The following is a 12,031-nucleotide window of genomic DNA, read 5'->3' as shown; positions in this document are numbered from 1 at the left end:
CCTTGCATAGTGGGTCTGATGGGGGTGCAAACAGATGCTCATGGGGAACTTCTTTGTAGGAAGGGCAGGAGGAACAGTTGTTCGTCCTGGAACATGGCATCATGAGAAAGAGGAGCCACATTGGCCCAGGTGACCCAGAACTCAGGAACAAGATGTGTGCGTGGAAGTTACAAAGAGGCCTTTGGCTCAACACAAGGAAGCATTTTTAACCTTGAGAACTGCCCTGTCTGAAAATGGCATCAGCTTCCTCTTTTGGCAACCAGTTTTCCTGTCCCTGTGTGGGAGGTATTCCAGCTGAGCTGGGGACCTGGGGTAAGCTAGAGATGCATGAACTGGAAGGCCTCTGCATTCCTTTTTAAGTCTGAGGTTGCGCTCCAGTCTGCCTCTCTGTTAATCCACAAACTTTCTATTTAGGAAGGTGACCGTCTGGAGCTTTCCCAACAGACTAGCTTTCCCCATGGTGTTTCTGCCACTTATCAGCAAGCGGTTTACTTTCCCAGGGGAAACCCAAAGGCTACAATGCTGGATAGAGCGGGCAGCAGGTGTCACCTCCTAAGCACTGTGGGGAAAGTGCTGGAGCCCTTTGGGCCCTAGATAATGGGGTTAATGGGGGCAGGTGAAGCAAGTGGGCTGCAGACGCGACACAGATCTCCAGAGGCCAACCCCTGTCCCCAAGGGAGAAGAGCGGGTAAGGGGGGGGGGGTCCAGCCCACGCAGCTGGCCACATCAGAGCACCAAGAGAACACGAAGTCTTTATTACAGGAATTCCTATGAAACCGCTCCAAGAAAAAAACCCACACATAGGAGGAGAAAAAAAAATAACAAAGCAACACACACACACACACACACACACACACACACGGAGTTGCGGCTTCCTTGCGTGCACTTGGCCCCCGCGTGGGGAGGGGTCAGGGTCACAGCCCAGACCTCTTCCTCTGCCGCTCAGGGTCAGACCCATCTGGGCATCCCGCTGACAGCAGGCGGACTGGGGAGGGTTGCTCTTCCTCCCAATAGAGGGCGGGCGGCCCCACGCCAGGGCCCCTGGCACCGTGCGCTGCTTCCAAACTTGGTCACCCTCCTAGCGCAGTGCTTGCTGTTCTCAGGAGCTAGGGAAGCTCCGCGCCAGGAGTCGCGCAGGGGGCAGGCGGGACGAGGAGCTATCAGGCCCTCGCCATGCACACACTGTCTCTCGGCCCCTGGACGCCACCAGGGCCCAGCCAAAGATGGAAGCTCATTCCCAAACTTCCAAACCCGCGTCCCTCCTCCAATATCAGATGGCAACTCTGAAGTTCTAAGAGTCTCGTGCCTGCCCAGGCTCCCCAGCTCCCCGGAAAGGTCAGCGCGTTCCCATGTCCAGGGAGGGGCCGAAGAGACTCACGGCCTCTTTCCCCTTGGCAGTGGTTGGTGCCGGTTAAGCATTCGTAGAATCGGAGTTTCCTTCTTAGGTCACCTTCTGGACTTTAGCAAAGGGCACCCCGTGAGCCCTTCAGTCCTATAAGCCCTAACCCAGGCTGGCAGACTCTTTGCCAGCTTCATCCCTGCACATTGTCAAAGGGGGTTCACTCCTGACCACCCCCTCCCACCACTGCCACCCACCCTAAGAGTCCAGCTGGGGAGGCAGGGTCCCTGGGAGCCACCACGGTGGTGTGTGACTCCAGACTGGCTTTTATCTTCTGCCAAACTAAAGACCCTGCCCACCAAAAGTCCTCCAGCTCCGGGGGGGAAACCACCCTCCCCATCCCTGCTGGGTGAAGACAAGGCTGGGGGGGGGGGACCCTGCCAGCCCTCAACAGAAGCAGCTTGATGAGCCAGGCCTGGGCCGGTGACAGATTCCTCCTTGTGGTGACCTAGCACTCCTCAGACGGTGCCTGAGTGACTGTCCAGGGCTCTCCCACACCAAACTCTGTACAAGAGTTGTGCAGAGGGTCAGGAAAAGGGTGGGATGCAGGAGACCTTGGGAAGAAAGGGCACGAGTGCCCAAAGGGAGCAGGGAATGGGGATAAACCAGGCAGCCCATGGCCTGGCAGGAGAAATGGGGAAGAGAGAGAGGCAGAAGCTCTACCTGCAGGCCAGAGAGCCTCTGGTAGGATTATCCTGCCCTTTCCCAAACTCCAACCTAGGCCACCTGCTGGGATTTTTTTTTTTTTTTTTTTTTAAGGAAAGGTTGGTTCCTGCATTCCCCATTGCCCAGAGAAAAGCCTGGCCACAAAAGGGTCTGTGACCAGCTGCTGGCTTAAGGGGCCCCAGGTCCCTCCTCCAATAACAGATGGCAACTCCAAAGTTCTAAGTCCCATGAAAAGTGGCAGTGGCTGGGCTGGACTGTGGCCGGAGAACCACTGGGCCTCGGTATGCAAGCACCATCTGTCCGGCTGCAGCTGGGCCCTTCAGCTGGGTGCCGGTGTTGCTCTCGCTGTCCCCACCGGGTCAGAGCATCTCTGGCAAGGAGGAGCTGCTGGCATCTGGCAGGGAAAAAGGATGGATAAAGTCTCTTTCAAAGAAGCCCCTGGTCTTTCTTGGTCTCTAGTTCCTGAGGAGTGAGTCTGGGGTAGAAACAACCAAACACAGAAGCTCCTTTCTTTCTCCAGGGCCTCTGGATCGACCTGGAACTCTGCCTGGGGTCATTCCTGCACCCAAATTCCTAGAAATTGCACAACTGTAGCTAGTGATTGGGTGGAAATATGGGACAGGGAGGATAGAGCTGTATGGGAAAGGCTCAGAGGAAGGAAACTGTCTGACTCATTTTGTGATACACTGGTAGTTCGGGTGAGCTAGACCATAGGGTCCTGGAGGGGCAGAAATGTAAACTGGGGTCGGAATTTGGTGGGCCCCAGACATGGGGCTGAGGAGGTCATAGACTGTGCTCAGAAGATCCACTCAAAGGCAAGGGAGAAATGGAACCAAAGGGATTTTTGGTGATGGGATGAAGAGAGGTGGGGCAGCAAAGAGACCAGGGCTGCTAAGTAGACGATGTGTCTAGCAGAGCAGTGATGGGAGGAACGGGGAAGAGAAATGGATGGCCAAGTCAGGAGGAGAGACTCTGGCTTTCAGAGAGTTGACATCCAGGGCTGGAAAGATAATCAAGGGTGCAGCTGAGGATACAGAGCAGATCTGGAGGAGTAACTGTGCTGGAGATTCCGATTTTGAAGCCAACTGCACACAAGTATTGCTGATGCTGTAAAAGAGGATGGTGGTGCTGCCAGGGAGTGGGGAGGGAGAAGGCTGAAGAGGGTCAAGGACAGAGCAACAAGTGGGTATTTAGGGAGTGGGAGGAGCAACAGAAGCCTGGGAGGGAGGAAAGAAAGCCAGGGCTCCCCAGGGTTACCAGAGCCCAGGGACGGTTTCAGGAAGGACTGTGGGCACATAATGTAGACGTGAGCACACAGTGTAGATGTGTGCACACCAGAAGAATGCAGGACAGGATGGGAAAAGGGTGTAGGGGGCAGAAGTAAATGGATGCAGGGCGAGGGGCTGAAAGAGGGGCAGATGTGCTCAAGTCCTGCAGGAGGGGTCTGCATTCTCTGTTCATTCCCAGAGAGGCGCACAGGGAGACAGGAAAAACAGTCTGGGACCAGGGGCGGCAGCCACCACAGACCCCAGATCATCCAACCCAAGCAGGGGACTGGACATAGTTGGGGGGGAGGAGGGTGGCACCTAGATTTTCTTCAACTGGCTTCTCAGTATGCCACGTGTGTCCTGGTCTGTCTTCTCAACTGGGCTAGAAACTATTGGAGGTCAAAAGCTGATTTTGTTTTCCTAACATCTGTCAAAGGCAGGAATGATTGCCTTTTGTCAAATGAATAAAGAGCTAAATAAAAGAAATGCAAAAGACGGGTTTGCATGCAGAAGCCCATATCCCCTGCCGCCACCCGAGGGAAGAGACCCAGGATCTGCACTATCCAGCTACTTGAACCCGGCACCTCTGGACCCCTGGGAAGACAGGGGTTGTGGGGTGTGGTGGGTTCTGCCCTTGGGCAGTCCCAGGCAGCTGTGGCTCCAGGACTTACCTCTTACTGTCCTTCTCTCAGGGCTTCTTCCACCTTGGGCACCTCCTGCCGCTTTCCCCGGAAGTCTTCATCTAAAATGCAGAGGGACTGCCTCAGCGTCCACCCTGCAGGCCTCACTCAGGATGTCCCCAGGATGCACAAGAGAGCAACCCTGACTCATTCTGCCCCCTCTGTCTGATGGGACACGTGCTGATTCCCGGGTGGCCAGTGCTTGGGTCTGATGAAAGAGGCAACAGGACACCCAGGGGTTGGTCTGACTCATCACTGAGCTCAGACCTTGGACAAGTTCTTCCCACTTCTTTGGGCCTCACTTTCCTTATCCATAAAATGGGTTGGGGAAGTTGGACTATCTAGATGACCTCCAAGGTCCTCTAGTCCTTCTTTCTAAGGCCCAATGGCATGGGGTTCAGCTATGTGCACCCTGGTAGGGTCTGAGGCAGGGTCTTCTGGCCCCTGTTGCATTTGGAAGGGACTTAGTGAAAGTTGAAAAGTCTGTGGGCCCTCAGACTAAAGCTGCCTAGTGCTCGGTTCTTCATGTGGGCAGTCCTGTCTGTTCCCTCACACTCTGGAAATACTGCCTAGAATATTCCAGTGCCTGGTGCTTTGTGCTATAGGTAGAAACAGGTGGAAGAGGGGCTGGATCCCCTTTCAGGGACTGTAACAAGGGGCAGACATTGTGCACCACTCTTTTTTGGATCACCTGCCCACCAACTTTTGATGTGTCTGTCCCCTGGTTGGGTGCCCCCTCCCTGACATGGAACACCCAGGCTCCTCTTGTAGGATCACCCAGCACAGGCAAGACAGAGCTTAAGGGTCCCCTCCCTGCCTCACCACAAGCATGGCCCTCCACGTCTTCCAGAAGATTAGCTGTTGATGTAGCAGCCCCCAGCCTGTCCAGCTGTTCAGGAACACAGTCCCAGAGACGGACAAGTACTGCCACACCCCATCCCATCCCCAAACCCCAGAGGCTTATACCTATCTCTCCTACCCCACAATACCCCAATACTGCTAGTTCCTTTCTTGGGGTCAGCTGAGCAACCAGGCCCCAACCCTCTCATTTTGTTCCCATCTCTGGGAACAGGAGAGCAACTTTCTCTCTGCTCCCCTTTTGCTGTTTAGCTTTTAATATCCTGGGCCCTGTTTCACAAGAAAGGATAGGAGTTTAGGTAAAAATGTGGAAAAAATTTTTCTTTTCCCCTAGTACTAGGGATTGAACCCAGGGACACTTTACCACTGTGCTACATCCCTGCTCCTTTTAGACAAGGTCTATATTAAGTTGCCCACACTGAGCTTGAACTTGTGATCCTCCTGACTCAGCTTCCCAATTCATTGGGATTGCAGGCATGCGCCATCATGCCTGGCTTGAATTACTTAATTTCTACTCAAGGAACCAAAAGTGAGAAGGCAACTAAGATGAGGAGACAGGAAGACTGTGGACCAGTTCAACTAGAGAAATCAGGAAAAGGTTTGCTCATTTCAAATGAACTCAGTGATTCAATTTTTCTCCCAAGGAGAACTTTCCACAGAGGGAAGCCCAAAGCCACTCCCCCACTCCCCACGTCTGGCCCCTGGTGTTCCAAGTGATGGGCAGCCAGCTGGCGGCCTGGCTCCCAGAGCTAAAAGGAGGCTACAAAGCCAGGGCCCACTCCCGGGGAGGGCAGAGCCTGGGGGAGTCCAGCTGGGGTCTCAATCAGGGCCTTTGGCATCCACCACACCACCCAGAGCCAGGCTGGAAGGATACGATGGATGCTTCGGCAAGTGCTTCCTCTTGGACTTCCTCATTTTGGTCTTCTCGGAGAAGGCCCGGGCCAGTTCAAACAGCTTCCTCCGGGTAGCTGGGGCAGAGAGACCGAAAGACCTGTGAGCTGTTTTTTTCTCTTGGCATCCAGACCACCATAGGGTCTCCCCCCAGGCCTGGGGGAGGCCAGGCAACACCAGGACCCCCCCCCCCCCCCGGCGGGGTGGAAGCTGGAGAGAGGGAGGTGACGAGAATCCCAGACAGGAATGCCCCCTCAGGAGCAAGGCTGCCATCCCAGGTCTGCCTGCAGGGGCAGCACAGGCCACCAAGAAACAGGCCCGGGCCAGCCAGCAGTCCAAGATCCGGGTATTCCTTCCCTGGCTTTGACAGACAGCCACGCATCTTGGCTTTCTTTTCTGCCCGCGGCCCCTGCGCCTGCCTTTCCACCCTCCCCTAGCCATCGCCAGAGTCGGTCCTGGAATTTCCATGACTAATCCGAGATTTTCATTGAAATAGAGCCTGAAAGAATCTTCATTCACACTGGATGTGGGTCTGCATGGTGGGGAGGTGAGGGACACGGGGACATTCAAGATTGGCAGGACTTTGTGGAACAAAGTCTGAAGGCCTCCCACTGCCGCAGAAAGTGGGCTTAGGAAGGGCCTCCCGCGCTCCGGCCCCCCATCAGACCCAGCCAAGTGGCCGCAAGCCACAGAGAATGTGAACAGTGACACTGGGTGAGGGGACACGCAGCACATTATTTTTCTGCAGACAGCTGGCTCAAGAGGATTTAAACTTAATTTGTCTCTAGACTCAGCTGTAGAGGGAAGTGAGGTAGGAAGCCTGAGAGAGCCAGGCTGCGATTAAAATGTCACTTCAGTTCACCAAGAGTCAGCAGCACTAAAAATTCTGGTGGGGGCTCCTTCCCTCCCATTAGGCCACAGGGCCTGCCTCCAAAGAGCTGGAGATGGGAGGGGACGTGGGCTGGACTCACATTTTCCCATGTGCTTCAACTTGTCCCTGAATAAGGCATCTTCAGACACAGCAGGGTTGGCATCACTGGTTCCTGGAAGGTGGAGACATGCTGAGGGATGGGCCCCCTTGGGTTTCTCAGGTCCCACTGGAGAGGGAGAGCAAGCTGCTACCAAGGCCCTGCGGAGGTGGGTCAGGGCTGTTGCAGCCCTATCCTTCCATTTTAGCAAAGATGCAGGTTTCTTCCTTAACCAGGAGGGAGTTTAAAGCAAGGAGGATTTGGGGGGTTCTCCTTTCTCCTTGTAAGCCGTGTTTTTCTCCTCTGTGAAAATGGGGGTACTCTTATGGTCTGCTGTATGTATGGAGAGCCAGATGAAACAGGGTCCTGACTATCCACTTCTCTGACAAATTCCACACTGTGAAGTCATGTTGGAAGTTTGAAATGAGCGGTGTGTGTGGGGGTGTTTACACTATGGGGGTCACCCGGCATTGCAAACTGGGCTGCCACTGCACGCATTCACCAGCTAACTGGGGGGCTGCCTGAATCCTGGAATGGGTATGAGTCAAAGGAGGAAGAGTACAGCCCAGAGTGCCTGGGGAGATTCCCTTTGTCCTTCCAGGGTTAGCCTCTCCAGGACTTCCTCCCAGACACTAAGCAAGAATGTGAATAGGGTTGGGCCAGCGTCGGAACTCAGCTACCCCTCAGAGATGCCCACTCACTCAGGTACCAGTTGGGTCTCCCACAGCCCTTCTAAAGCCACTGTTCTCCATCCTGCAACCTGGCTAATCCCAAGTCACCTTGCCTGCTAAGTCCCCTTTGAGTCATTCTGATCCATCTCAGCAGCTCTGGTTTCTCTAGTTAATTCGGGATCAAGGACAAGAGGCTCCGTGAAAACTCCCAGATGCGCATCTGGTGGGGCCTAAGCTCCTAGACTGTTGCTTATGAATCAGTTCCGTGGGATTTTCTCTCTCCAAGCTGGGATCAGCTGAGCCCCACCCCCACCCCATTGCTGCACGCCCCACTCTACTGTGCCATGGAAGGTCTGTTCAGGCAAAAGCTGCTGAGGCTTTCTGTGAGGCAGGCAGTTTGTGGATGTGTGTGGAGCGGGGGTAGTGACTGTGTTCACAGGTACGGCATCTAGCTGTTGGGTGTGAAGGCAGGGCACCTGGGCCTCAGCCCCACCTTCCTAGCTCCAGCTCAACCCTCTAGTCTGTGGATCCCAGCAGCACTGCTGCCCAGGCCCTCGTCCCCCTCAGCATCAGGCCTCCTGAGCAGTAGGGCCTGGCCCTCTTTGAGGCAATTCCTACTTCTCACCACCTTATACTCCAAACTCAAAATTTTCTTCCTTCAACACCAAGGGCAGATATTCCCCAAATACTTAATAAATGAATGAATGAACCCTTCCCAGGTTAACCTTGCCCTCCTTCTTGGCATACATTTGCTATAATCAATAATATGTCCTCAGCCTTGCTGGTTTGCTCCACCTATCTCTTGGACATACCTCCTTACACGACCATAAGCTCCTCCAGGGCAGATACCAAGCCTTAGAATAAGGCTGAATGGGGTGGGGCGGCCTGGGGTTGTGGCTCAGCGGTAGAGCGCTCGCCTAGCACATGCGAGGACCTGTGTTCGATCCTCAGCACCACATAAAAAAATTAATAAAATAAAGGTATTGTGTCCAACTACAATTAAAAAATAAATATATATTTTTTAAAAGAATAAGTTTGAATCTTTCCCACACCCACTTGCTACCAAGGGACATTATGTGGAGTAGCATGTCCTCTGGAAGACACGCTCCAAGAATTAATTGGGAGTTCAGACAACCCATGTCAATCCCATAGCCTCTGGGTTAGTAAAGACCCAGTGAAGGGGACATCTCACTCCATGGCCCATGTGGAAGTGCAGCCAGAGTCATCCCCTCCAGCCTGCTGAGGGGCCTCAGGCCCCTTCCTGGGTCTCTTTCCTCATCCTCCCCAAACTCCAAATATCCAAGGCAAAGTTGGGGTGTAAGTCCCCCCACACACACACCCCCTCCAGGCTTCCTTCTCAGGAAGGCAAGGTTACCTGGGACTGAAGAGGGAAAGCCAAAGTCGTTTCCGACAGCCACGCTGCTGGATTTGGATTTCTGGGACTCATATTTCAATCGATCTGGAAAAGGACCACGTTCCTGTCAGGACAGTTAGCTCCTGGGCTCTCCAAGGCATGCTGGAGGTGACAGAGGCTGAACCCCCCAAATCACACACAAGTGCACACAAGAACACAAAATATGCAAGCACACAATATGTTCCCACTCTTAAAGAACCAGAGATAGTGGGTTGGGGTTGTAGCTCAGTGGTAGAGCCCTTGCCTGGCATGTGTGAGGCACTGGGTTTGATTCTCAGCACCACATATAAATAAATGAATAAAACTAAGGTCTATCAACACCTAAAAATATATTTAAAAAAAAAAAGAACCAGTGATAAGCCAGGTGTGGTGGCATATACCTATCATCCCAGCTAATTGGGAGGCTGAGGCAGGAGAATTACAAGTTGCCAGTAACTTAGTGAGACCCTGTCTCAAAATAAAATAAAAGGACTGAGAGGGTAGCTCAGTGGTAGAGCATCCCTAGGCTCAGTACCACAAAAAGGAAAAAAAAAAAAAGAACCAGCAATAATACAAACTGCGGTCGACAACCATTTGGAATGTTACAATGTCAGAATTCAAAGGTCCTTGAGATGGTAGAGTCCAATGCCCCTAATATGAAAGAAAAGGCCCTGAGGCCTCCACCAGCTTGGCTGAGGAGCCAGGGCCAGCCTTCAGAACCGGTGTTCTCACAGCACAACTTGCTCCTCCTTCACCGACATGGGTCAGTCACACACACAAACATACACTCTCACACTGTGACCCTCACAAGACTACTTCCACAGCCCCTTCTTTATATGTCACCCTAAATACCATGCTATCCTGAAAGGATAAGGCAGCCAGGCTGAGGAGCAGGACACCCCACCCAAACACCCTAATGTGCTAACTAATGTCCTTCGCTCAGAGAGCCTCCTACTCTGGCACCCATGGAGCCAGTCACTCTGTTCCTGGGGCTCTAGACCCCTCATGTCTGCCCTGTGGCTGGGGCTTGGTGAGGAAAGGCAGTGCTCTCGTCCCTGCTGCTGAACACAGAGCGGATGTGCAAGGGGAGGGAGAGGCCTACGTGGGCACACCCCTCTCCTCTGAGTCCCAAGGTTCCCCAGGCCTCTGTAGGCAGAATTCCAGCCTCCCCCACGATAACATGATGAAGGTCGTGCCTCATCAGCACAGAAAGCACCTGGCACCTTGGTCTCCATCCCAGTCCTTCCTGAGCCCCAAGGCTAAAGCCTTCGGTGCCTCCGTAGTGCCCACCTCTCTCCAGGGCGAGGAGGAAGTCACGGTTGCGTTGCAGCTCCTTCATGAACTCCTCATTCTGCAGGAAGAGCGCAATCCTCTCGTCTTCCAGGTACTGCTTCCAGCGGCTGTCCTGGGCCCCAGGCCCGGCCACAGAGGGAGGGCCTCCCTCTCCACTCACAGGTTTGGAGCCCCCGGGGTTACCCTGAGGAGAGGGCGAACATGCTGAACGCCCACTGACACATGTCCTTTCCCAGGATCCTCCAGCCCCACACCTCCCAACGGGACCTAATGGTCAGTCAAAATCCACAGGAATAGGTCAGAGCCCTCTCTGCTGTGGAAACAGAGTGGTTTAAAAATGACTTTTCCTCCTGACCTTGGACCACCTCGTTCCTTCATCCACAACCTGAGTAGTCCTGAAAAGGATCTGCTGTTCAACAGCCCACCCAGGAACTCTCCAACTCAAACCTCTTCTGCACCATCTGCCTCAGGGTGAGACCCACCTACCACAGGGACACCTTGGGACATGCCAACACCTGGGGAGAAGCTGCCCCTGGCCCTTTCCCAAGAAAGGGGAGGGAGGTACCTTGGCCCTCTGCCATTGACTGCCAATGGCTGTAGCCAGAAAGCCTCGCAAGTTGTCTCCCTCCCTGGGTCAAACAGGAAACCTCCTGGCCCAGACAGGAAGTGAGGCTTTTGGTCCAGAGTTCTTTTCCTACAAACCCAGGGCAACAGAAATAGCTCAGCCTGGGCTTAAAAACTAGGAAACAAAACTGGCCGGCACCAATTGTGTGGGCAAAGAGAGATGCTGGACAGGCCGGGGGCATGGAGGGTGGGGACAGATCATTACCTGTATGCTGTCCAGCTGCTGGGGCAAGATGCGGAGAAAGTCATCAGGGAGGTTGCCCAGCAGTGGCGGGTTCCAGTTCCGATAGCGCCGCTGGCTTGCGGAGGGTCCAGAGCAGAGTACATCGATCCTGGAGAACGGGAGGTGAGGGAGCAGTGAGGCCCAGCGACAGCATAACAGATCCTCAAGCAGGTGGGATCCTACACAGAGATTCCAGCACCTTCCACTGCCTCTGAACAAAGCTGGTACTCTTTCTCTCATCAGTAGCCTCAACTGACTCCCAGGCTGTGGCTGGCAGTCATTGCTCTCCAATCACTCAGTGACCTCACAGTCCTAATGCAGATATTGTGTGCACTAAGTGTGCTTTTGTGAATGGCCCCTAGAGAGGCAGGAGTTCTACCCCTCTGTGCTTATATCCCTAGCATCTAACACAGTGCCCAGCTCATGGCCGCTGGGTAACAGGTATGGTCCAAATGAATAGATGCAAAAGCCACCGACAGCCTGGTTTGCCTGCTCCTTGGTTTGTTGGGGAGGGAAGACTCCAGAACCCCCAGGGGCGGGGGGAAGCAGATCTGAGCTCCCATTCTGCCTCAGCCACAAGCCAGCAGGGTGGTCAAGACACATGAGCTGAGTCTTGAACAACTTTCTGAGAAGTTGGAGATGCCAGTGGAAGATTCTTGTTCCCAGGGACGCTCAGGGGCCACTATTCCTAAGCAAGGTGTGTGGCAGGAGGTCTGTGCCAGGGCAGAGGCCAGCTGAGAGGCAGGGGGCATGAGAGGAAGAGAGCGAGGCCAGTGGCCTCCCTGACCCCCAGCCTCCTGCTCTGACGCCCATGCCTGAGGGCAGCCTGGAGCCGGGCCAGGAGCTCCCCACAGCTCTTCGGCAGCCTGCAGCGTGGCAACCGCAGGACACGTGTTCTGCTGAATCAGGGAAATGACACACTGCGAAGGGCTCGCTCGCTCGCTCGCTGGGGCTGGGGCCTGGCTTTGATTTGGCCTCCAGCTCCAGGAATCCCGCCCGCCCCCTCACTGGAGGGGAGCTTTTCCGGGCTGCAGCTGACTGTGGAAATAACTTCCTTTCCTTTTCTATTTTGGGCGGGTGGCCGGCGGGGGCAGGGG

At 54.3% G+C, this 12,031-nt stretch overlaps 1 protein-coding gene across 1 annotated transcript in view; it reads right to left on the bottom strand.

Moving 5' to 3' along the window:
* Window positions 1-733: 733 nt before the first annotated feature.
* The window catches only part of Cuedc1 (CUE domain containing 1), a gene marked incomplete at its 5' end in the record, with an annotated part of 19,255 nt that continues 7,957 nt past the window's right edge, over window positions 734-12,031 (bottom strand). Inside the window, 8 exons of the mRNA XM_015495791.2 lie at window positions 734-2,459; window positions 4,005-4,075; window positions 4,836-4,894; window positions 5,746-5,839; window positions 6,734-6,805; window positions 8,777-8,860; window positions 10,085-10,271; window positions 10,917-11,043. Coding sequence (XP_015351277.2) covers window positions 4,008-4,075; window positions 4,836-4,894; window positions 5,746-5,839; window positions 6,734-6,805; window positions 8,777-8,860; window positions 10,085-10,271; window positions 10,917-11,043 — 691 coding nt within the window. The remainder of the gene's footprint in view (window positions 2,460-4,004; window positions 4,076-4,835; window positions 4,895-5,745; window positions 5,840-6,733; window positions 6,806-8,776; window positions 8,861-10,084; window positions 10,272-10,916; window positions 11,044-12,031) is intronic.

Source organism: Marmota marmota, unplaced genomic scaffold (assembly GCF_001458135.2).
Source record: "Marmota marmota marmota unplaced genomic scaffold, marMar, whole genome shotgun sequence".
NCBI classification, from domain to species: Eukaryota; Metazoa; Chordata; class Mammalia; order Rodentia; family Sciuridae; genus Marmota; species Marmota marmota.
This window is presented reverse-complemented; position numbering and strand designations above follow the sequence as displayed.